Below are 25,541 nucleotides of genomic sequence, written 5' to 3' on the forward strand. Positions count from 1 at the left end.
GTCTTCCCAAGATATGTGGTAACCCCTTGGAGGAAGTTAAGATAAGCCTCTAAATGCCTGTTTTAAACAGAACCTGTCTAACAGTAAACTGCTTTCCTGACAGGCAGTGGAAGTGTAGTCTTTGTATTTAAGATGGGTCTTGTTAATCACACTGTCTTCTGATCATCTGAGACATGTGTGAAGGCAATCAGACAGTAAAATAATGGTGTCTTCACTGACAAGCTGAATTGCTGAAAGTAAAATAAGGCTTCAAATATGGCCTGAGTTATAAGGCTGCCATAGTAATACTCCATTCTAGTGGTAGTCGTATGGTAACTAAATACTAGTGTATGAATTTTTATGGGTTGTCTGCTACAAATACTCAGTGCTTGATGTAAAGGGCTTGGACTGTCACACTTACGAAGTACAGATCTTATCTCAAAGTGTAGCTACATTCATAAAAAGCAAATTCACTTTTCTTGGCCTCTAAGCCAGTGGTGGCCTGACAGAGTGTTTGGCTGGATTGCTGCCCACTGCAGGAACAAAGGTCAGTGTCAGCCTTGGAAGGAAGGACACCAAATGCAAAGAAACAGTTAACAGTGTTGTCCATTCTGTTTTGCACAAGCCATTGCTGTGGTTTTAAAAGTTAAATTTTTAAGGCAGCAATCAGTGAAATGAAAGCTAGTGAGACTTGTCAGGCTTCCTTATCTTCTACCCCGCAGTGAATGTCCCAAGGACTAAACTGCTTTCTTGCCCTCTCTGGCTGGTAGCAGGCTCAGTAACTGTTTACCAGACTGGTTTTTAAGTATAATGAGTTAGATTCAAAAGAAGGTGCTGGTTTTTAACTTATGATCCAAATTAGAAATGGAAGATGCTGCCTGAAAAATGCTCCTGTGCCTTTTTTCTTTATTTTTGGAGAGCTTTGTGAAAGATTAAAAAAAAACCCCAAACTGCTGTATTTAAATGCTAGGGAGGTGATGCACAGAAATGTGAAAGTAGTAATTATTTATTAATAATATGATTTGTTTATCAGATGTTAATAATTTATTTCTTAGAAAAATGACTAAAACTTTTCAGGGAAAGCAAGTAGCTTTTGAAATGCCCATTGTGCTTAAAACCTGCTGATGTGTGTTGTGAATCCTTCCTGTTTCTGCTGACTTGATTTGCAGTACTTGCAAATGTTCCTGAAAGCATTTGAAAATGAGCTGAGTTAAAAGAAATTATTGTGTATTGCAATAAAGATAACAGAACATGTGACATTTCCTTCTGCTCTTGTTTGGGTGTTTGTTTGAGGCTGGAGGAAGCTGTACTATTTTAGCACATACTTCGGCAATGAGACTTGCTATTAATCTTTAAAATCAAACGTTTGTGACTGTTTGTAAATGCTACACAGGAGGGAGAGAAATAGTTAAAATTTCAATAGAAATCTGAATCACAGACTTCTTCAAAACACAGTTGGAGTTAGACAGTTACTGCGCGATCTTTGCATTGCTCTTTTTTCAAATTGCTCAGATAATTAAGTAATAAAATCTAAAAAGAGACAATACTCTCTTACTGCTGGGATTAGAACTAGTAACACTTTAAAGAGTTCTAGTAATTCTTTGGCTTAGTTTATAAGCTTGCCTGTTACTGAGAACTGTCACATTGCCTTCAGTTCTGTATGCAAGGGACAGAAGATTTTGAAAGTAGTCAGTGTACTCTTTTTTATACATTCAGAAAAGATGTTTCAGGTACTGATTTTACAATATTGTTCATTGACACCACGGAGAAGGAAGCTGCTTGTTAATTGGGTGGGGCTGTGTTTTGAGTTTAATTGCATGGCATATCGTCCATCAAAAATTCTTCAAATACTCCAAGATCCAAGGGCCTTGCTAATCTGAGCTCTTAAAATGCTGGTATCTTGGAAGGATATAATACTTTAAATAGCTGGGTCCTAAACCTTAAAAAAGGAATTTCCAAACCATAACAAATAGTTTGTTGTGAAAGTTGACGTGGTTCAGAGTATGCATGTTTCCATCTGCTGATGTTCTTCACTAAGCAATTGGGTTGCAGTGGTCCATACTCCCTCTTCCCTTCTGGTCTCACAGAGTCAACACCAGAGTCACCTAAGAAGATGAGAGATTAGGTTTTATACTTGTGACTTTTGTGTATTGCTGATGGATCTACACTAATAGGCAGTTGCAGTTCAAGCACTTGGCCTGCTGGGAACTTGACCTTGGAGACTGGTGGGGGTGTTTTTGCCTCTGGCAAGTTCACGTAGAAGTTACTTTCTAAAACCTGTTGATGTATTTGTATCTCAGAGAAGCAACTAACGATATTAATGCTAACACCATAGTGAGAATTCAATTACATAAATCTTGGCAACTCTTGTCACGGTTTGCAATGTTTTTTTGTGGCTAGGTAATATAAAGCCCTGCTGGTTTATTCACTGATTATTTCTTTTCCTTCAGGACCTCATGTAAATGACCAATTAAAGTCAAATCTTAAGAGTTTCTACAACCTTTTCTTAAGCAGCTGAAAAAATGTTAGAAAACTAAAGCTGTCACTCTGCATTTTCCTGTGGTTTTTTTTGTTTGGCTTTTTTGTTTTATTCCCTTGTCTATCCTAAGGAAAAGTATCTTTGATTTGTATCTCTCTATCATGATGAAATAGGAAGAAGCTTCTGTTCTGAGTGCCATTTTATTGGGAAAATAGTATAGCAGGAAGTATTTCTGTTAGAAATACAGAATACTTTGCTGCTTTAGCCATAGTTTGAAGGGCACAGCAGATAGGCAGACATGGTTGAATATCTACTCTTTCCTGTGGCCATATTGCTTCCAAAGAAGTTGAGGGGAAAAAAAAAATCTTTCTTCTGTATGTTTCACTGTGGTTCTTCTAATGGTGATTCAGATGTCTAGTAAGGCAAAATGCCCTACATAGGTTTGCTGACTCAGCAGGAAAATAGCCTTATGGCAGCAAACTGTAAATGTGACTTGAAGAACACATGTATTTGGGCATCTTTCTGCAGAGCTGGCTGTTGTCAGAGGATCTTGACAGGATCCAGAATAGCAGGATTTCTCTGTCATGGGCATCTTCAGTAATGCTGCTACCTGTATCTCCCTGTAAAACATGACATGTAACGGCTTCTGTAGTACAGACCTGGAGACAACTTCTCTTTGCAGTTTAAAAATAGCATTAAGGTGAAGCTTTTTGTTGGCAACTGATGCACTGTCTATGCTAAAAAGTTAAAAAAAAATCAGCTGGTGCTAAAGACTCAGATTTTAAGAGTATAATTGTATTAAAATAGCAGTGGTTTGCTTAAGTTTATCTCAGTTGAAATAAGTGTAAATAAAAGAAGTTTTTTGAATCAAAATAGAAAGCAAGCCTCCAAAATCCATAGGTGCAGGCTGTAGACAGAACCTTTTAGCATTGTCTAATTTAATGTGCAATTATGCTATCTTTTGGTTCACTAATGTTATGTGGCTTTGCACATCGATGGCAGTGTTCATTCCTTCACTAACTGTAAGTCTACTGGTGGTATAGTTTTCTTATTTTTATCCAGGCAGTGAATGTCGTGGGAAATCTATGAAAGCTGTAGATTCACATAGCATGGGAAATGTAACATCCCTTTGTATCAGTGGATGAGAGGGAAGAAAAAAAACTTCTGTACTATTAATATTATTATCTAATTGACTGCTTATTACATGAATCTGAAGTAAAAAACCCCCAAATGGTAGCTTAGTGCTTTTATTGGCAAAGATGATGAGTAAGGGGTATCTTATTGAAGCTTTACTGTATGCAGAGCTGTTGTGTCTGAACTTGCCCATCACTAAGGAATATACATTGGTGTGACAGACTGGTTATTCTGGGCCCAGAATGCTGAGGTTGAGGAGCTTGTATAGCCTTTTAGGCAGCAGAAAGTTTGCTATCCTGACTGAACTACCTAGTATTTAGGCTTTGCCGGTTTACTGGATGTTTCATCTCCTGTTTGAGGTAGGGAGAGAATGTAATGCAGTGTGTGCAGTATGTCCAGTGCATGTTCATATGTAGTTCTTTCCTTCAGGAAAAGCAGTGGTCTGCCCAATGAACTGTAAGCTGTACTACTCTGTGTCACTTTTACAAGCTTCTAAAATACAACAATTCTGCAACGTAAGGCCAGACCTATTTAGGGTGCATTCTTCTAAAACTGAAACACCTGTGAATATTTTGAATCTTGATCACTTTGAAGTTCTCGTGGTAATCTCATTTCACCTGTTTTTTGCAAGTCTTTGGGTTATACCTCTGTCACACGATCTTTCTAAAACAATTTGCTGGGGGCTTTTTTGTTGCTACCAGAGTTCTCTACAGTGATGCACTTGAGAAAGTGCATTAACACCTTTTACTGTGGTAAAGGTTTGACAGTTGGTTTAAGAAGAGAACATGTGTATGGAAGGCATATCTGTTCTTAACAGCAAAATCAAAATTGAGCAAACACTTCTATTCTGCCTCTTAGTCAGAACATACTTTAGGGACACTGCAGGCTAATTCAGGGACTAGGTGGTAGCATTACTTCATGGCCATCCATTAGGATATAGATAGTGTTAAATGGAATTAAGGCTACAATCTTCATATTTTTGGCTACCTGTGTTCTATGACTGGGAATAACTTTTTAAAACCCAGAAATTGTTTGATTGTCTGACATGGGCTGCTGATGATTTGTGATAATTTTCATCTGTTTAGCACAAAATTATGTATAGACTTGTAGTCCTTTAAATTGGAGATAAATAGATCTGTTTAGCATTTTCCTCAATGTAGAGTGAATAACAGCTGAAATAAATTTTACATTTGTGAAATTCAAGTACTGCAATAGCTAAACCCTCAATTTGTCCCTCTTCTGTAGGGCAATTCATATGGAATTAAATACCAATCTTAGTTACTAGGTGCAAATGTCAGTCTTGTTACTATAAGATATGATGAGGTTGTTCAGTTCTGCTGAGGAGGGGTAGAATGAGGTACAGGCGTAACATAGGCTTAATTGTTCTTTGTTTCCTTGTTTTCAGGGGACAAGGCTCTGGATGGTTACAGTAAGAAAAAATATGTCTGCAAACTGCTCTTCATCTTTCTTCTGGGGCATGACATTGACTTTGGTCACATGGAAGCTGTAAACCTCCTCAGTTCCAATAGATATACAGAGAAACAAATTGTGAGTAACAGGCTCTATAAAAGATAAGCCAGTCTGTCCAATATTCTGCCTCGAATGTAGAGTCTATAAAGGACTTTGCATCATTCCCCCTGCATTGGCTTAAAGCCTTCCTTGGGCTGTAGCTGTGATTCTGAAATCTCAACACCTTTGTAAACAGGGAGTCTTGAACTCACTGCAAAAGCTAAAATGTGTGCTCTGCTTAAAATTATTACTCTTGTTAATAAACTGCTTGGAGTCTTGCACTAAAAGGTAAGTAAACTTTTAATTTTCAGAATATCTTTTTCCATTTTCCTAGATGAGTTTGTGTTTATCAGGTGCATGTAACCTACTAGTCTGAATAATAAGCCAAATTCTTGATTTGCCCCCATTTGTTTAAAACAGTATTTTGAGTATATGCTGAAATAGACTGCTGATACATTTAAAAAAGATAAATTAGAGTTGCACTAAACTTAATTTTTTTTACTTCACTTAATCTTTCTAGCCTTTGCTCTATCTACAATTCTATTTCTGCCCTTATGGTATTGGAGAAGAACTGTATGTCTCAAAGAATGACAAGTGGCATCAACAGAAAACATAATTCAAGTCAACTGAAATAAGTTTTAATTTTCTTTTTCTGAATCACAGGGATATCTCTTCATCTCTGTGCTAGTGAACTCTAACAGTGAGCTGATCCGCTTAATAAACAATGCAATCAAGAATGACCTGGCCAGCCGAAACCCCACTTTCATGGGACTTGCTCTGCATTGTATTGCTAATGTGGGGAGCCGGGAGATGGCAGAAGCATTTGCTGGAGAAATTCCAAAAATACTTGTGGCTGGGTAGGTATGACATGCTTCTTACAACACCAATTAACTTATTTAGCAACTCAGTTCCATTGCAGCAGCTCAAGCCATGCTTAGAGCTATACAGCCCTGGGCCTGCAGTATACAGTTTCCAGTGGCTGCAGGTGCTTTGGCTTAACTGAGTGGAGTTGCTTGTAGGAGTGTAGAAATATGTCAGTATCTTGAATAGGCTTTTACAGCTTTGTTCTGATCTGTTTTTTGTTCTCTGTAAATGTGTAGTAGTGAACATCCCTGAAATGTGTATTTTTGCTTTCCTTGCTGCTCCTGATGAAAAAAAAAAGAAATGAACCTAAATAGATGTTTATACTACAAATTCTGTTATAAACTGAAGCTCTTATTTAAATGTACTGACTTCATAAGGAACACAGTATTGGTTTGAGCTCTTACCTCTTCTACTAGCCATGTAAATAGCAATATGTGTGGATAGCTAGAAGTTTCTAAACAGACCTGGGAAATGCCTGAAACTGTAGTTAAGTAAATGCAAAGTCAAATTTGTGATTGTATGGCTAATTTATTTATTGAAACTTAAAATATCCAAGTGTAAAAAGTACATTTAAACTCTTGTGGATATGAAGTGTTTTAGAATATGCATGGATCTTGTTTTATAACAAATGTCTTACATTAATATAAAAAGTGACATGTGGTGTATTAATACTCTAAATGTCAAGCAGTGCCTTTGCCAGATACTGTTCTCCACGTAACGTAGTGGAGACAACCCTGCAGGGATGAGTCATGGCTTTTAATATAACCTTAAAAAGTTCCAATAATTTCACTTAGGTTCACCAGTCACAGACAGAGCACGGCACCATCAGTTCAGACTTGTTCAAACTTAGAGCTGTAACTGTGTATTATGTTCTGAGATCCGTCTTGAGGGTCTCATTCCTTCTGCATTTCTAAGATAATGTGTATAAAATATGTATGTGTACATGTCTTATCTAAATGACCTGTGCAGAATGAGCATTGTCAGTTACATTGCAACTTTAGTGTAGCTCTCTTGGCTTGAGTATAAATTGGAGGCAGGGGAAGAATAGGTTTGTGTGTTTGTTTTGTTTTGTGTTTTTTAACTGGCATACAATTTGATCTCGTGGAGAAGGAATAAATTCACAAAGTATAGATGGGCTGAACTTCTACTGGGGTTGTGGAAGTTTCTGAAGATTTAACTAAGGTTGCACACTATAAACTGGCCTCTTAAAACTTGTAGTGGTAATGCTCTGTACATTTTATAGCTGTTGGTTTTGCAGCACACAAAATGCTTAATTGACTACTTTGTGGAAGGGGATTCACTGAACTAGAATAGTAGCATGCTGCTCTTAAAGTAGTCCATTTCTGTGGCAGCAGCAGGGATGGCAAGGTGATAGATTTGTGGGTCACATGCTTGGTGATAGCAGACTTGCATGCGAGATGTAGATAGAGAAGCTGTTGAGTAGTTAATGATTAGTATCTGATATGCAGGACCTATCAGGAGATGCAGCTTTGCTCACATCCATAGTGTACCTTAACTGTTTGACTCGAGTCAGTCCGGAAGAAGCTTTTTCTGGTGATTAGCTCAGAGGAACTTTCAATTCTCATAAAAAGATGTGAAATGTCACTCTAAGTTGTAACAAATCATTGTAGAGTGTACTAGACACATGTAATCGTTGAAAATGTGACAAATTTACTGAACAAAATCAAGAAAAAGTACTTGAACATAGAAAGAATTTAGTGAACTTTTGCTTCAGCTACTGTTGAGAAGATGTGACCTGGGCAGAGATGGTGAGTGAGTGTAGACTGGTATAATGCTGTCCTGCAGGTATTGCTGTGACTTAACCACTGTATTTTAAATCTGTATTTGTCTTGCAGAGACACTATGGATAGTGTGAAGCAAAGTGCTGCTTTATGCTTGCTGCGTTTATATAGAACTTCTCCTGACCTTGTTCCCATGGGAGACTGGACATCTAGAGTGGTGCATCTCCTCAATGACCAGCACTTGGTAAATCAGCTTCATTGTGCTTTTCAGGCCTAGCGTATGTCAAGAACGATGTCACTCCTGCTGTTAAAGGCACAATTTATTTCTTCTCGAGCCTTTCAAGCAAGTGGATCACTGTTTTCTTCAGGCTTTGGGTAGAAAATGGAAGGAGTTGTTGTCCATTTTTAGTTGCTGTATATATTCATTTTTAGTAAAGGTTTGTTTGTCTTTTTCTTGGAGATTGAAGAATGGTGCGCTCAAGTTCTTCTTTGCTCTGGCTATAAATTAACCTTTTGCCTTGTTATTCTAAGTCATATTGTATAGATGTAATGTTAATTTTCCTAGGCCTTTTAAGATTATACCTGCACTAAAAATGTAAGACTTGATTTGTCAGTGCTTGAACTTTCTTGTCCTGTGGTGCCTGTGTCATTCTCACCTTGCTGGTTCAAAAAACCCCTCTTGTTCTAGGTAAAAGACACTGTTTTTCCCCCAGTCTAGTTACCTTATGCAAGTAAGGCTATTAAGACCCATACGTCAACAGTAATAAGAGTGCTTTAGTCTGCAGGAATATAAAATGTGTTATGCAAAGCCCTCTGTTATGTTGGGTTGTGAGAATTTTTTCCTGAATGAATCTGCTGCATCCTACTTTTTCTGCTTACTTCCTTGTGTAGTAAGGCAATTTGTGTCCCGGCTTCATTTTAGTACAGCTCTCTTATTTTAGAGGTACTATCCAAATATGAGACAAAGATAACACAAAATAGCATAAAATGCTCTGCAGGCATGGCAGTATCATGTTGTTGAAAATTCTGTTGGATTTGGCAGGTGTGTAATTAGTCTGGCTGCTAGGCAAATAAAAGGCTTTTTAATGTAGGGCTTTGTCAGGGGGATAAACTTAGTTTTGTTGTATATTAAAAGAGTTGAAATGAAAGGTGTTAATGGACAGCATCTGAAACTGATACAAAATTTAATTGTGTTGTTTTGTTGATGTGGTTTTTTTTTCTAGGGTGTAGTTACTGCAGCTACGAGTCTGATCACCACTTTGGCACAGAAGAACCCAGAAGAGTTTAAGACTTCAGTCTCCTTGGCAGTGTCTAGATTAAGCAGAGTGAGTCCAATGATAAGCCTGATAATACTTCACTGTTGATTAATGTACTCAGCTTTCTAGACCAGGTTAGCTTACTATTCAACTTTCTAGAGTCAGATTAGTTTAGTGTACCATCAAATGTGAAGATGATTCGGTGTCACTTAATGTAGCTGGTTCACCTAACTCTTTTTTAATGCTTGCTGGGTTAGCTTACTATTCAACTTTCTAGAGTCAGATTAGTTTAGTGTACCATCAAATCTGAAGATGATTCAGTGTCACTTAATGTAGCTGGTTCACCTAACTCTTTTTTAATGCTTTCTGTGTACCTGGACAGAAAACTGTCTTGGCTTGCCCAAACTTAGTTGGTGTAACCCCTGCTATGCTCCAAGTCTATGTAGCAAAAAGGTGTCTCTTTCTGTCTCACTCAACAACTTGCATTCAAAAGCATCCTCATGATGCAATTGAGTTTAATCCTCACTTTATGTTTGATCCAAGATGATTCTACAGACTTCTGCACAAACACCTGGAAAATATAGACTCTGGCTTTATCTAAGCTTCTTACAAGATGAGTTGTCTTCCATCTTTTGAGCTGCCGCTAGGTTAATAGTCATAAACATCTGTATTCTATAAATGGATGTAAGGAGTTAGGCAGGGGATGCAGGGAGGAGTGGAGGGGCATATCTGTGAGTCACCGTCCCCATGCTGGAAAACTGAACTTACCATTTTGGTTTTTTTGAGTTTTTTTCCCTTTTAAAAGGTATGGAAGATGTATGAGAATGCTACTTCACACATGTATTTTAGACCCAGATTTAAGTGGTCTTATACCCTAAAATTACTTGTAGTTCAAAGAAATTGAATTTCTTTTCAAATATGAAGAACTTGTCTAATAGTCAAAGCAAGGGAAAGCATGCTGTGGGAAGTACAGAGCTGTTCTGTAATGGAGCAGCAAGAACTAGGTAGAGTCTATAACTAGGTAGAGTCTATAACTACCTGAAGGGAAGTTATAGCCAGGTTGGGGCTGGTCTCTTCTCCCAGGCACTCAGCAATAGGACAAGGGGGCATGGGCTTAAGCTCTGCCAGGGGAAATTTAAGTTGGATATCAGAAAAAAATTCTTTACAGAGAGAGTAATCAGGCATTGGAATGGGCTGCCCAGAGAGGTGGTGGATTCCCCATCCCTAGAGATTTTTAAATGCAGATTGGACGTGGCACTGAGTGCCATGATCTAGTAAATGGACAAGAGTTGGACCAAGGGTTGGACTCAATGATCTCGGAGATCTATTCCAACGCAATCGATTCTATGATTCTGTGATTCTATGAGTTATTTTGAGCAAAGCTATTGCCAAACTCATGCTTACCCTAGAATAAAATGGGGAAATCTGTGAAGAGGGGTGCTTCCTGTGAAACCTAATCTAAATCCTTCTTACATTTCATTATGCGTATAAACCTCTTTTGTGACAGCTGTCTCTTTTTTGCTTTGGTGTATGGACATTATTGAAGGTGTTAGTTGGTCCTCCTTTAGTTCAGTCTGTCTGTCTGTAGTTGAATTCCAAGTTCACCTGCCAGCAGCCACCAGACTGTTTTCTGTTGGCTGAGTCTGTCTATGAATTGCTGAAACAAATGAAGTCAAGCTTCTAGTTAAACGTTCTGGTGTGACAAGATGGTTATCTTCATGCCTAGGAAAAGCAAGTGTGCTTTCAGGGAGAAACTTTCTAGACTACTCTATCTGTAAAACTGAATTCTATTACTAAGGTTTCCTATGGTATACTCATAGTATGAAAACTTGCACCTAATTAAGTTAATTAAACATTGCTAGTGCAGGTTTGAAAGCCTCTATTAGAGGTGATGTACAGAGCTCTTTGCATCCTTCTCATGATTGTGGATCATTTAACTTCAGGAGCTGACAACCTGTTTATTTTACAGATTGTAACTTCCGCATCAACAGATCTTCAGGACTACACATACTACTTTGTTCCTGCTCCTTGGCTATCTGTGAAACTTCTGAGGCTGTTACAGTGCTATCCCCCTCCAGGTAATGCACAAATCACAGCAGTGGTCGTGTCTCTTACACAGTGCACTGACTCCAAACAGTTACTCTGCTGCAGTGTTACCATAACTTGGAGTGCAAGCACATTGTCTTAAGGCAAGGATGTTGAGTTTTTGCTCTTGAGTGTTTCAGATAGCTCTAAGCTACGTGGTCTTTTGAATTATGTTGTATTTAATTTTAATAAAATGACAAATCAGTGTGCATCTTACAAACCAGTGACAACTGCCAACTTAAACATTCTTTAATGTTATCAACTATATTAAAGCCTTGAAATATAGTGCAGGTTGTGTTTAGCTTTTGTTCTCATACAGATAGAACTGTTGCTTAGAATTGTTTTGTCAGCTGTATGTTGAGAGAAGGTAAATGTTTGTAGTTTATCAGAATAGTTGAATTTATTGAGATTTTGCAAGGGGAAAGGCCTGAGACCGAGATTAGGGTTTTGAGCAAAACGAAGTTGTCCAACGGCTTGTTGTTCTCCAGAAGACCCTGCGGTACGTGGCCGTCTGACAGAATGCCTGGAAACTATCCTTAACAAAGCACAGGAGCCACCCAAGTCAAAGAAAGTGCAACACTCAAATGCGAAGAATGCTGTCCTCTTTGAGGCAATAAGCTTAATTATACATCATGACAGGTGAGCTGTGAGAACACTTCTGTTATGAGAGGATTTTTTTTTAAATTAAATATTGTGACTTTGTCTTGAACAGTAAATTGAATTTTACTGGGGAAAGAAGGAGAGGAGAACAGAAGATGAAGTTGCTTGCTAGATTGGAGCACAACCATAGCAATGGAATTGAACAGTATTAATGAACTGTGTTGCTGTCAGCATATTTTTTATTGCTTTGTTTTTTGCTGCTTCTTTATTTGGTGTTTTGTATTGACCCCACTGCTCTAATCCCACAGAGATTATTTGCTCACAGTGTCTGAATTTTCATTTCACTAGCAAAGCATTCTAGGAGACACTTTGAGGCATTTTAAGGAATTTCCACTGCAGAAATAGTAGTCTGTATTGAGTGTTCTTTTACCTGTTGCTTTTAACCCTTTCACTTTCTCTCCTGTTCTATGCAGTGAGCCAAATCTACTAGTCCGTGCCTGTAACCAGCTAGGTCAGTTCTTGCAGCACCGAGAAACTAACTTGCGTTACCTAGCACTGGAAAGCATGTGCACGCTTGCCAGCTCTGAATTCTCACACGAGGCTGTGAAAACACACATAGAAACAGTTATCAATGCATTGAAGGTAAATATTTAAATGTGTGGTCTGTTTTTGAGTGTTGTCTTCTCCCTGCCTCAATACCCTCTCCCACCCTGCCCCAAATTCCCCATTTCCCCATCCCTGATTAAAGCTAGTAATACTTGGGACCAAATGAGCTATTCTTAAAGTTGATGTGAATTTTTTTGCTTTAGTCCAGCAAAATCTTGCTCTACTGGCAATTAGAGGTCAGCTGTTGTTTATATTTCTGCACCTTGCTGGTAAATCTGATAATTTTAGCTATGTCCCCTGTAAGACTATGGTATCTGCTCAAGCTGTAGACTGAGGATGAATAATTCTTTAAAAATGTGGAATTTTAAAACTGAGAATGCTGGGAAGACTGTTTTATTACTGTCTTACTGGTGTTGAACACTGTTCCTTCATTGTAGTAGTTTAATGGGGAGCAGAAGAGCAGATTAACTTTCACTGCAGAATTGTAAAGACGAGAAACCAGAAAGATACATTCCCAAGCCATGTTTGTGTGACAAAGCAGAAGTCAAAAGAGTAAGACTGATTTGTGTGTAAATTTGTCACTGATTTGTGTGTAAATTTACGTGCACACCTGGATTTTCAAATTCATTGTTTTTTCCAAGCTCAGGCTGTAGCATATTGATACATTTGCCTCACTTCAATGTACATATCTATTTTAGCTGAGCTTCTGTTGTTACAAGGCATGCCCAACCCTAAACCTGCAGGTAGCTGGTTTCCTATTGGTCTGATAACAATTTGACAATTTCAGCCAGTTCTTGGTGCATTTATAGCCAGTGATGCTTGTTATTGCATAGTGGATCACAATCTTGCCCTACTTAGAGTAATATTGGAGTGTTCTGTATGAACTGTTCCATTCTATTAGCACCTGCACAAATTTGAATATGTATGCCACAGAAACAAAACCTGATGATTTGAATTTTTGTGGTATAATCTAAAAACAAGAAGCTGTTTGAGTCTTCAGTGACCTCGTTCTAGGTGACTGAAACTGAGAATAGAATGAGAAACTCACAGTTTATGTGAAGGGTATATGTAAGTTCATTCATAATCTGAAAGCTTATGAAAATACATTTATTTAAAATTTGACTATGGATTATAGTAAGTTTCATCTCTTAAATTGCATGTACTTGCCAAAGAAAGAAGAAATCATCTTGACCTTTCACTATATCCTTTTGTAGACTGAGAGAGATGTCAGTGTACGACAAAGAGCTGTAGACCTTCTGTATGCAATGTGTGACCGAAGCAATGCCCAACAGATTGTGGCTGAAATGCTGAATTACCTGGAGACTGCTGATTATTCCATTAGAGAAGAAATTGTGAGCTATTTGTGTTTTCTTTATTTTCATAGCTGCCTTGATACCATAAGTATCACTTATTGATTGGGATGCTGCATAATCTGTAATAGAGGTCATTTTTCATGGTGGTTTAAAAAATTCCATAGAAAAAACTACCAAAACAAACAAAAATAATTCTCTATGTTTGTAGTCTAATAGCAAAGAGTGATCTTAATTTAGGTTAAACAAATGAGAAAGGGGAGGCAGGGGGTAACCTTGGAAACTAAGAATCTTAAAATCTGATCCTGTTTTCAGGACACTGCATATAGGAAGCAAAGTGAATTTTATCAATGCCTGGGCAAACCATCTCTAGATCTGAGGGTTAGGTCCTACTCCAGTCAACTGTTCTATAGCTTCAAAAATTAGTGTGGTAAGTGCTTATTTGTAGGTAGGACTTCATACTGTGTATACTGAGAGAACATTGAGTCCAACGGTTCCCCAAAACATTACCTTATAATCAGCTAAAAGAGAGGCCTGATACCTATTTCCTTGCTGCCAGTAGGATTAAAATGCAAAAGTTGAAATACTTTCCTAGGACAGTAGCCAACATTTGTGCTTAGATAGTTATTTAGCTTAGGTGCTGAAGTTTCTTGATTGGAGAGGTGAATATAGAATACAGTGTTAGTTGATTTACCTCTTGTACTGTCCAGTTGCTGTTGACAGTGTCCCCTGACTTGACAGATAATGTGAATTTCATCTGTTTCTTTATACTCACTTGTTTTTTAAGAATAGTAAATGCAACTGATGAATTATGTGGTGGGCTCCTAAGCTAATTGTTTGCTTCAAGATGTAGGAATCTGAGTAGGACCTGAAAAGTCAGTGATACTTTGGTGACTGGTTTGTCTCTGTTAGCTTGAGTTTCCACCTTTTACCTTTTTTTGTTGGATTTTTAAAGAGATTTCCAATTTCCTTCTTGATCCTGTCTCAGTGATGGTTTAGATAGTGCTTTTTTAGCAAACAAATGTTCAATAAATTGCTCTCACATAGGTACATAGTTGAAAAGCCACAAAAACAACATACTTAAATGCATTATGGGGAAAACATTGTGTACCTGGCAACTGCTGTGTTCTGGCACAGCATTTCAATGTTCATCTTTCACCTTAACTGTGGGAACAAGTAAACAAGCTGATGCATCTGAAATTTAGGCTTCTGGGCTGGTGTGGGGTGTCACTAGGTGTATATGAAAGTGAATCTTGATGCATAGCTTACAGCCAAGGCTAGTCAACCTCCTGTATTCTCTTTTGTGTGTTCAGGTTCTGAAAGTTGCAATTCTAGCTGAGAAGTATGCAGTGGATTATACCTGGTATGTGGATACAATCCTGAATCTGATTCGCATTGCTGGTGACTATGTCAGTGAAGAAGTGTGGTATCGAGTTATTCAGATTGTCATCAACAGGGATGATGTTCAAGGATATGCAGCAAAGACTGTTTTTGAGGTGAGAATAACTGCTTTCAATTCACTTTCAAAGTGAGGTAGGAATTAAGTGAACACCATATGATTTAACAGGGCAAACTTAGGCAGCTCTGTTTGTCCTCAAAAGTCCACAGTTAAAGAGCAAAAAAGTGGCTCTTAGGCAAGTATTACTTATGTTAGAGAGTCTTCTGTGAAGTCATACCACCTATTATGCTTTTCTCATAAGTGCTCTTTGATGCCTAGACCCATGGTCTGCTCTTTCAGGAAAGTAGACAAGGAAACTGGAAATGGAAGTGACAGAAAAGATCTTTTTTTCATATGTTACAGATTTATGACTGTTAATATGTTCCTACAGGCTCTTCAAGCTCCAGCATGCCACGAGAATCTTGTAAAAGTAGGTGGTTACATCTTGGGAGAATTTGGAAATCTGATAGCAGGTGATCCAAGATCAAGGTAAAACACTTTCTAAAATACTGAATTGAAGTAGTAATGCTTTCTGTAGAGAATCTTATGTCTATTTAACATTCCTAAAGGCTAGTTAACAAATTATTCTGCTCTTGCTAGTAATGCATTAGTAAGGATTATGTCTACAAAAACTGAAAAAATTATTTTTCTTCCCATCTTTTAAGTCCCCTCATCCAGTTCAACTTGCTGCATTCCAAGTTTCATCTGTGCAGTGTTCCTACCCGAGCTCTGCTTCTGTCTACCTACATCAAGTTTGTGAACCTGTTTCCAGAAATCAAAACTACAATTCAAGATGTTTTGCGCAGTGACAGTCAGCTAAAGAATGCCGATGTTGAGCTGCAGCAGAGAGCTGTTGAGTATTTGAGGCTCAGTACTATTGCTAGTACTGATATATTGGTAGGTATAAAAATTATTTTCTTTTTTATGCAGAACTCTTCTTTCAGCAAGTTAACTCCACTAGACCTTACCTGGTTGCTCAGAAATCTTAATGTAGATTTAAGGATCTATAATGTGGCTGCTGATTCTTTTAGTCCACCTAATTCTGCTGCAGTTGTTTTTAATTTAGAGCTAAATTCAAAGTTCTTATTGCTTTAGTGGGACAAATGACCATTAAAACATGTTAATCTGGAGCTGGAACGCTGGAGAAAGTTGGCACAGTAGAATGTCCCACGGTATTCAGATACCAAAGGACTAATGCTTTGCTTTGAGGACTTACTTGATGGTTGGCAGGAAAAATGTAATTTTTTTGTCTCTAGATATTCAGTGATCTTACCTGGTGCACTCAGGTCAGACCAGAGCATGGCTCATTTAGTTTTGATAACAAAGAAATGCTCAGGTCTTAGTGAAACCACAGATATTGCTCAAGGATCCTAGAGTAGGTCTGCTTGGCTTACATTACATCTGCTATGATTTTTTTTTTAATTTAGTATCAGTGTTTCAGAGAAGTGATATGCTCTTGTTCTCTTAACCAACTGCTTTGGGAAGACTTGTGAAAGTTTTGAGTAACTTTTTTAAAATAAGTAATCCCTCACTGTACAATAAACTGCATAGTAATTTTCAGAGTGGATAATTACTTCTGCTTTTGCCTTATGTAATCTATAAGGATGTATCTCTTCAAAGACTCAGAAGCTGTTTTGGCTTTTTCTCTCAAGTTTAACTTACACCTTTTTTTTGTGCTAAGGCTACAGTGTTGGAAGAAATGCCTCCCTTTCCAGAGAGGGAATCTTCTATTTTGGCTAAACTCAAGAAGAAGAAAGGCCCAGGCACAGTTACTGACCTTGAAGAGATCAAAAAGGAGAGGAACCCTGATATGAATGGATGTGCTGAACCTGTCAGTGGTGTTGTGAGTTTAAAAGCTGTGGCTTCATTAACTTACATGGCACGCGAGTGAGAAAAGAGTGGTCTCCTTAGAGTGGCTCTGCAGGCATTTAAAACTTCTCATCTTGAACTTAAAGACTATGATGGGTTGTTATAAAGCAGGGGAATGTACAACTGCATGCTTGGATGCAGTTTTCCTTTGGAAATCTTATGTAAATGGGAACAAATTGTCTGTAGCCTAAAATAATCCCTTTTACATGGTTATTTGAAAAATATTACTCCAAACTTAAAGATAGTAATTTCCTTGCTGATGAAATTGCAGTGAATGTTAGATTATAAAATTAAATTCTTACTAAATCATACTGTTAAATTATAAAAATACTTTAATATTTTAAGGACTTAACTTAAATTGCAAAGTATCAGTTGTTCTTTGGCTTTGTCTAAAAACATCATTTTGCATCTTGGTTTGGCTTATTAATTTTTTTACTAGAAGTGGAAAACACTTGATTTCACAGGAATGTCCTTAAATCAATATAATGTTGTTACTGTTTATTTGACAGTACTACTTGAGTTTAGTCATTTAGACAAGGCCACAGGTTTTTCTTTTAATTCTGAGCTGGAACTTCTCATTTTATTGTCAGTTAAAGCTGGCTTTAATTTAATTTTTAATAAATCAATTTTTCTCATAATCTAATACTTCTTTCAGGTTTTAATGCGTAGCATAACTTGTAATTACATTTAAGATACAGTATAAGACTAAGAGAAGGAAATACTGTGACATACTCTCTGCCCCAGTTTGTTAATGCCTAATAATTCACTAATTCGTTGCTGTAGTATATAAGAGTAGGTATTCTAAGTACAACATTTTTGACTGGACAGAAATCTCTTGCCAGATTTTCTTTGCATGCCAAATTAACTGAGATGACTGGCAGTTAATATTTGCATTATGCTTTATGAACTTCATTTATGGGTTGCAGGCATGTAACCAAATGCACTATGTTGTCTTCGTTAGTGACTTTGGTGTAAGCCTGGTTTAGATGCCAAAGGCGTTGCAAATTTGAGCTCCAGTTGTTTGTTTTCAGTAGTACATAATGATTGGCTTCTGAAATTTTTTTGCCAGAGAATTTTTCATTATACTGTGTCAAATTCAGTCTTTGGAGTATATGGTAACTTTGATTTGGTTTACCAAAACAAGATTTCAGATTCAAACCAAATGCATCTCATGATTTTTTTTGGATTACCTGGCATATTGTAAGCTGCTAATACCTGAACATTTTGATTAACAATCTGTGCTTTGTTCTTAAATGAGACTTGGTGCATATATGCAGCCTCTGTTGCATGATTCTGTGTCCTGGCTACCTGATTTGTTCTATTTGAGGAAAAGGTTTTTGCCTCTTCCTTCAGTGTTTGCAGCTTAAACTGGCTACAGACTCTTGATTTTTTTTTTCTTTGCTGGTTAGCTTTTACATGGTTTCTGAGATTTACCAAGCTTCAAATACCCAAGATTAAACAGACAGTTAATTTTAAAGATGCTGTGATGACCTTTGATTTAGATTTGTGTAAAATCCACTACCTTTGTTGCTGGATTCTTCATGAAAGTAAAGCTACAAATTGGAATTTTGTTCCCTCAGTACCTAATTTCCCTTTAAACTAAGAGAGAAGAGAGGAGGGGAAAAACTTTGTCATCTTTGTCATCTTTCTTCTGCAGAATCAGATTCTAGACAGATTAGAATTAGTTTTGGGTTTTCATTTAATGTTTACATGGACGTAACTCACTTCAAAGGAAAAAATGAAAGCCACTCCTGTAAATGACCTTAAATTGAAATACAGTCTGGTAACTGCATTTGTGAACCTGTTTACCTGTGTTCAAACCTTGATTTGGGGTAGGGAGAGGTACTTTGCCATAGCTTAGTTGTCTATGCAAAAGAGACAGCCTTGTTTTAGTTTTGCTGCAGTGTAACACCGAAGTGTCTTGTCTTCCTTAGACTACTCCTTCTCCAACGGCGGTGGATCTGCTGGGTCTGGGTGCTGCCCCTGTCACCAATTCTGCTCCCCCACCTTCCTCTGCTGGTACCCTGCTGGTGGATGTATTTGCAGATCCAGCTTCTGCGGTTGCACCTCTTGCTCCTGGTTCTGATGACAACTTTGCGAGGTAATTAAGTCACCCTGAAAGGAATCTGAAGGAGAACTTGCCTGTTACAACAGGATTAAAGGAAAAAACCCTATAATTTATTGTTTTGTTCCAGCATATTGAATACATTCCTGGGTGGTAGTTTTGCAGCAAGAGAGGTATTCTTGAACTCTCTGCTGTTGTGCTGTCTTTTGAATGTCTCTGCTAATGATAAAACTGGTTTTATTGTAACCAACCTGAAGACAGTGGCCACACAGTAGAATCTAGTTTTCATGATGGTTTTGCTTCTATGTTAAACTAAACTGCTTGTGCATCACAATACAGCTTGAATTTGGGGGTTATCTGGCATGATATGAATACACTTACTCGTATTTTAGTTTCCTGAAGTATTCTTGTGTGTCTCCACTTACGGCAAGCTGATACTGAAACAGTGAGATGGCTTACATCCAGAGACACTGTTTCCCAAAATTCCAAGATAGGCTTGAATTGCTCTGTTACTGTCTGACAAACAGGTGTGAAGCGGGGAGTTAAAGAACAAGTGGTTTTCCTTTTTTTTTTTTTTTCCCTACATTGGGGACTTGTACCTTGGGGACTTGTACCAAATGTCTTTCTAATGACATTAGCAAGTGTGGCATAGGTACAATGTGTTACAAATTCCATTAGTATTAGAATCCTCTGGGGCTACTGTCTGGTGTTGTTTGACTAAAGTTTTGGGAATAAATAGCATAATATAACAGAATGTCTTTAAAAATCAGTTGTTTTACTGGATAGAGAATATATAACTATTGTCAAGGACCAAATTTTAAGCAATGACACTACAAATTTGTAATGCATCTTAATATAAAAGGCATAATTAGGCAAAGTGATCTGCCTGGATCATTGGCGCTTTCTTCAAAATTTCATATTAGGCAATACATTGTTGCAGGTTTGCAGTGATTAAAACTTGATCCTGTGTTTCTCTTGGGAGGTCCTAAGTGATGTTTGATCATGCAACACAACACCAAGACTTTAGGAAGCTACGTGACCTTGTTCATGCCTTTTTTTTTAAGGGTAAAAAAAGAAACCAATATTAGTAGTTTCATAAGCAGATGTTGCCTAAAAAGAGTTTTCTCTTTCTGCAGAAGAAAGTATAGCATTGCCTAACTGCTTGGTCTGTCTGTAGATGATGAAATGCTTCTCTAATGATACTGAGAAGTTGCTTTTTACAGTTTCCTGCCTCTTTTTATTGCTGTTGTCACTTTTGTTTCTAATCTGTTACTTGGGTAAGTCATTTCTGTGTGCCCATGTATTCTTGCCTATGCTTAATACTTGTGTGTATTTAGGAACTGATTGTGCACCTGTAATTAAAAAGGGTGTTAAGGTTGACGAGGCCTCTTGCTTCAAAGCACACATTTGTAGTAGTTAATATACAGCTACGTTTATGTTTTTGAGCTAAATCATTTTTGCTGTCACAAGCAAACACCTGAGAGGACTTGGTTCTTTAAGAGGTATAAATTTAAGGTACTGAACACCTTCAGCTGTCTCCTGTCTTCATGAAGGATTTCTGTTTTCTAACAATCTGGGTGGGATGGGGGCGAGAAGTGGGGGAAAATATTGCCTGATGCCTAAACCTTTCTAGGTGTACTGAGCTAGGGCAGCTAATAAATTTTTCATGCATTAAACTCAGCAGTGCCATTTTTGAGGAAGGAGGTAAAAGAAATAACTAAGCACTAAGCTGTCTTTACTAACTCCTGCTATCTCTGTCGCTACTGCCTTTCTTCCTTTGTGCTGCCTGAACTAGCCCTGACCTGACTTCATCTGAGGTAGTTTCTGAGGAACCAGCTGATACTGTGCATGATGCTGATGAGCTTTTTCACAAGTAAGCAATACTAAAACCTTGCAAGGCTGGGCAATTTCCAGAATATAGTTGTAAAGAAAAACTATATTGTGCATTAAGTTAATACCAGCAAAACTAGAGAAACATGTACTGTCCAACTTGTGACTAGACACCTCTGTGGATGATGTGGATTCTGTGACAGGCTCATGAATACACAGGTTAGAGGTGCCTTTACAAGTCAGTGCTATCACACACTGCTCTAAAATGAGGCAATGCCAGTTTTCAACTATTTGCAAATAAAGAAAAAGCACGAGAGTACTTGTCAACAGTACTGATATTTGGGAGTACGTTTTAAGTGCCTTGTATGCAAAAGGCTGGGCACCTCTTCTGCTTTTAAGTGAGAGGTGACAGAAGGGACTGAAATCACTGCATAATGGGCTTCCTCTCTCAAAATGGAAAAAGTACAGCTCTCAGTTGACTTAGGTGATACAGAAATGGTAAAACAAGGGATTCTTTTTTCTTTCAGGTTTAAACAGTCAAAGCATCAAACTTATCAATTTTTCACCAACCTAATGAATTTCAGAGGTTCTCAAGACTAATCAGAAAAATCTTAGTCTGTTGCCTGGTCCTTTATTAGACAGTGTGTGTGTGTATAGCATATTGTTGTTTCCTTCATAGTTTCTCAGACATACTATCAAATAAAAATTTCAGTTCTTTTAGTGTCCTACAAGTGGTTCTGGTTGTAAAATTGTCTTTTCTAACTCTGCAGTTTTCTGCAAAGGCCTCTCTCACAGACTGATGCATTCTAGGTTAACCGCAACCTCCATCTTCTGTGTAAACGCTGAATTTAGTGGTTCTAAATATTGTTTAATGTGGCACAATTTAAAACACATTTTCCCTCTCTTCCCCTAGGTTTGTGTGTAAAAATAATGGAGTCTTATTTGAAAATCAGTTGCTACAAATTGGCTTGAAATCTGAATTTCGGCAGAACCTGGGTAAGATCTTTTGGGCCAAGTGGTTAGGTGTCTGCATTATCAATCTCAGTGCCAGCATGATATTGCAGATAGAACTGTTCAGCTACGTAAGAGGGAAATGTGATTGTAGGCCTAAACTGTCTTATGATTCCCTCTGTTTGTGCATCCCTGCCTTCTGTGTGGACTCCTTTCCTTAAATTTGTTGATGGTTTTGGTAGCAGAGATGAAATGGGAATGTTAAGTGGTACTATAAGCTCCAACTCTTGCTGCCTAGTTGTATGGCTGGTACAGTCAGGGTTATGAAGGACCATTCTTCTCAATTTTTGTATCTTACAATATAGCTTATTGCAATAATATGAGACACAGTACACTTCAGATCAGATTTAATGCACAAGATACTGGAAGCATCTAGAAAAGGGCTGGGAACTGAACACAGGCCAGCATTAGGACCACTTGCTTCTCCCCTTCTACAAAACTCTTGGTGGCGTTATAGCTTCTTTACATAAAAAAATAACATTCTGCAGCAACTGGAAGACTTCCACTGATAGTTTAACTGCTTGTGTGACAGCTATTGTGAGAGAGGTCTAATGGTTTGGTTAAATCACTGTATTTTATATTGTGAATTTCTTGGTAAGATAAACCATATAAACTATGCTTTGTTCTTTAAAGTTGTTTTAAAGAAAGGTAGAAAAACAGTGTATTAGGTAATTGAAGCACAAATTGTTCAATATGATTAAGTGTACCCAATATTCTGATGTTTCATTCTTTTCTTTCTAGGACGTATGTTCATATTCTATGGTAATAAGACATCAACACAGTTCTTGAATTTTACTCCAACAGTAATCTGCTCAGATGACCTTCAGTCAAATATCCTTAAAAATGCAGTAGCATGCATCTGTTCTTATTTGGGTTTTGTGGTTTGTGTTGCACAGAATTGTAATAAAGCTGCTAGATCCAGGCATGGTGTCCTTGAACATGAAGAAATTAGAAACTTGCTGATAGCTTTCCAAAGTTCTTGTAGAAAGAACAAGTCTTGAGCAGGGATGGAAGATTCTTTCCTTAAAGCTCTGGTTATGAACAGAAGTTTTACTCTTGAAATAAGGAGAAATTAAGCTGAATAAATATGTAGTGTAACTCTATAGCTTTCTCCACTGTCATGAAGTAAATAGCAGGTGAGAGATGTGTCCTTCAAGTACTGCATTAGCAGATAACCTAAAACTTGACATGGAGATAGAGGAATACATGTACACCAAGATGATGGTACTTTAAAATAAGCTCTTGATTTATGGCTCATACTTAATTCTTGGTATTGGAAATTTAGGATTTCTGGGAGACTATGTAATCAGCCTTGCATTTGACTCAAGGCATCTCTGCAATGTTCAAAATAGTCCTGTGGGTTTTATTGTGAAGTCTGTCTGTGCTTTCATACCTTTTTAGGGGCATCTTTATGAATATCCAAATAACCGAGAACTGTCAGAGTTATTGCTTGTAGGTATGTCAGTATGAAAGAAAACCATTAACAAGAATCAAAACAAACAAAAAAAAACAAACAAAAAAACCCCTGCAAACTTTTTTGCTGTACAGGAATTGAGCTTTAAATATTCAGTAGCTTGTAAAAAAGGAGTGAACATGATGCTAATTCCTCATATAGCTTATTGGAGTATTTTCTGGTTTTTAAACTATCACTTCATTAATCTGTTTCCTTAACTACATTTTTATGCCTGAATCTTCAGACAAAACCTGTTGACCCCACAGTGGATGGAGGTGCACAGGTTCAACAGGTTGTGAACATCGAATGTGTGTCAGACTTCATGGAGGCTCCAATCTTGAACATTCAGTTCAGGTAAAACAAAGGATTCAACTGCTAGTGAATTAATTAGATGAAACATGTTAAATTTGCCATGATCCTGTGACTGAAATGTAGAATATGGACACACAAAGCTCTCTTGGGTAGACTACTTACTTGGAAAAATTGATCTAACTAAGCTTTAAGCTACTTGGAACAATGTGATTTATAAAAAACCAGGCAAACCAACAATCAAGAAGCAGCTACTGATAAAACGTCTCCATGACTTCTCTTTCTGCTATCTGTATAAAACAGCAGCCTTCCTGTTTGCTTAAGAAATCTTGACAGGAATATACGCAGCCACTTCTCCCTTCTGGAGACCGAGAACATTTCTGCAAATAGCTTGGCCTGGAAATATATGCAACCAAAAATAGAATCTTATTCTGTCCACTCAACATCTGCTCAGGTTTACAGAATCCTGATTCCTGGACTGCATGCTGCTATTCTAGTCTAAAATGGTTCTTACTGGTATTTTTTCACAGGATTATATTTTTTACTCCTTTTGGGTGCTATCTGGAAGGATAACAACCTATGTTAAAACTGAGAGATCCTATTAGAAGTTTAGCCAATTCATGTGCCATCTAAGCAGAGCAAATCAATTTATTTATCAGTGGATTAAAACTTTATATTAGAAATATCTGCAATTGATGGGTTTTAATCATAAGCAATTGGACCTCAGTGTTCATCCTCAGTTGCTTGGTTAACTTATGCTGAGAGACTGCTGACACTGCCATATAGATTGTGTTTCCTGTTCCATATGCAGGTATGGTGGAACATTTCAAAATCTTTCAGTAAAATTACCCATCACACTGAATAAATTTTTCCAGCCAACAGAGATGTCGTCTCAAGACTTTTTTCAGCGTTGGAAGCAACTGAGCAAGTAAGACTTAGCACTTGGGTTTGGGGTTCTTGTGGTGGGCTATGGGAAGAAAAAGATATATTGTGAATGTAGCTGGTGCAGTGCCTCATCCCATACTTAATCCTGTAAGCTATAAGCTCTCCCAATAGAATTAATTGCTGTTGAACAATGCTGTACATAATACATGTGTTTATCTTGCCTTGTCTTACAGTCCAAAACAAGAAGTACAGAATATCTTTAAAGCAAAACACCCGATGGATGCAGAGATCACAAAAGCAAAGGTGGGTGGTAGTGTGGTATTTTTATTTTTAGTTCATAGCATAAAGAGTAGTGCATGTCATGTTTTAACCCCAGCTGGCAATGAGGCGCCACACAGCCATGGGATGGGGCAAAGAATAAGGAGGCTAAAAGTGAGAAAACATGTGGTTTGAGATAAAGACAGTTTAGTAGCTAAAGCAAAAGCCATGCACACAAGCAAAGCATGAATTAATTCAGTGCTTCCCATAGACAGGCCATCCCTAGGACAGCAGGGCTCCATCACATGTAACAATTACTTGGACAGATTAAATACTTCCTAATTTCATAAATATGAAACTAAGAATATTGACCACAGACGGACTCTACACGATTTATTTAATCTGACTGGCAAAAGAGACAGTTGGTATATGTATATCCACATATATGACAGATGATGTTTTTTAGCTCTGCAGTTGTAAAATGTGTTCAAATGTGTAAGAGGCACTGGCCTTATTTTCCGTAACTTGATACAGTAGCCCGTTATATATAGTGCTAATAAACTTTCTAAGGCTATTTGTTGGCAGTTGACTTTGCCATAACAATACACAGTTTTATCATGTCTGGCTTAATCTTTTTGGCTTTTCTGGTTTGGTTGTTTTTTTTGTAAACTACACCTAACAGTTCTGACAGATGTCACAGAACCGTGATAGTCTTCTCTGATCCAAAGTCTACTAAAAGCACCTGGTGAGAGTGCAGGTTTAAAACAGGGTTATAGATCTCATCCTCTGCCTCCACACTTCACAGAGTCAGGCTCTGGCAATGACATGTGTTAAGAGCAAAAAGAAAAGAAACAAAAAA

General features: G+C 37.7%; 1 protein-coding gene across 5 annotated transcripts in view; it reads left to right on the plus strand.

The window, feature by feature from the left end:
• AP2A2 (adaptor related protein complex 2 subunit alpha 2) overlaps nucleotides 1–25,541 on the plus strand; it is a 49,353-nt gene that overhangs the window by 18,635 nt on the left and 5,177 nt on the right. Inside the window, exons 3-21 of one of the 5 annotated variants that reach the window (XM_071558765.1) lie at nucleotides 4,998–5,140; nucleotides 5,765–5,958; nucleotides 7,822–7,951; nucleotides 8,931–9,032; nucleotides 10,933–11,041; nucleotides 11,537–11,687; nucleotides 12,122–12,290; nucleotides 13,469–13,606; nucleotides 14,878–15,060; nucleotides 15,394–15,491; nucleotides 15,668–15,899; nucleotides 16,684–16,833; nucleotides 18,806–18,972; nucleotides 20,732–20,809; nucleotides 21,680–21,762; nucleotides 22,519–22,608; nucleotides 23,461–23,584; nucleotides 24,351–24,467; nucleotides 24,658–24,727. In XM_071558765.1, the coding sequence (XP_071414866.1) occupies nucleotides 4,998–5,140; nucleotides 5,765–5,958; nucleotides 7,822–7,951; nucleotides 8,931–9,032; nucleotides 10,933–11,041; nucleotides 11,537–11,687; nucleotides 12,122–12,290; nucleotides 13,469–13,606; nucleotides 14,878–15,060; nucleotides 15,394–15,491; nucleotides 15,668–15,899; nucleotides 16,684–16,833; nucleotides 18,806–18,972; nucleotides 20,732–20,809; nucleotides 21,680–21,762; nucleotides 22,519–22,608; nucleotides 23,461–23,584; nucleotides 24,351–24,467; nucleotides 24,658–24,727 (2,528 nt within the window). Of the gene's footprint in view, nucleotides 1–4,997; nucleotides 5,141–5,764; nucleotides 5,959–7,821; nucleotides 7,952–8,930; nucleotides 9,033–10,932; nucleotides 11,042–11,536; nucleotides 11,688–12,121; nucleotides 12,291–13,468; nucleotides 13,607–14,877; nucleotides 15,061–15,393; nucleotides 15,492–15,667; nucleotides 15,900–16,683; nucleotides 16,846–18,805; nucleotides 18,973–20,731; nucleotides 20,810–21,679; nucleotides 21,763–22,518; nucleotides 22,609–23,460; nucleotides 23,585–24,350; nucleotides 24,468–24,657; nucleotides 24,728–25,541 lie in introns of all 5 variants that reach the window. The other 4 variants (XM_071558763.1, XM_071558764.1, XM_071558766.1 and 1 more) reach the window with 4 other exon arrangements.

This window comes from Pithys albifrons, chromosome 6 (assembly GCF_047495875.1).
Source record: "Pithys albifrons albifrons isolate INPA30051 chromosome 6, PitAlb_v1, whole genome shotgun sequence".
Lineage (NCBI taxonomy): Eukaryota > Metazoa > Chordata > Aves > Passeriformes > Thamnophilidae > Pithys > Pithys albifrons.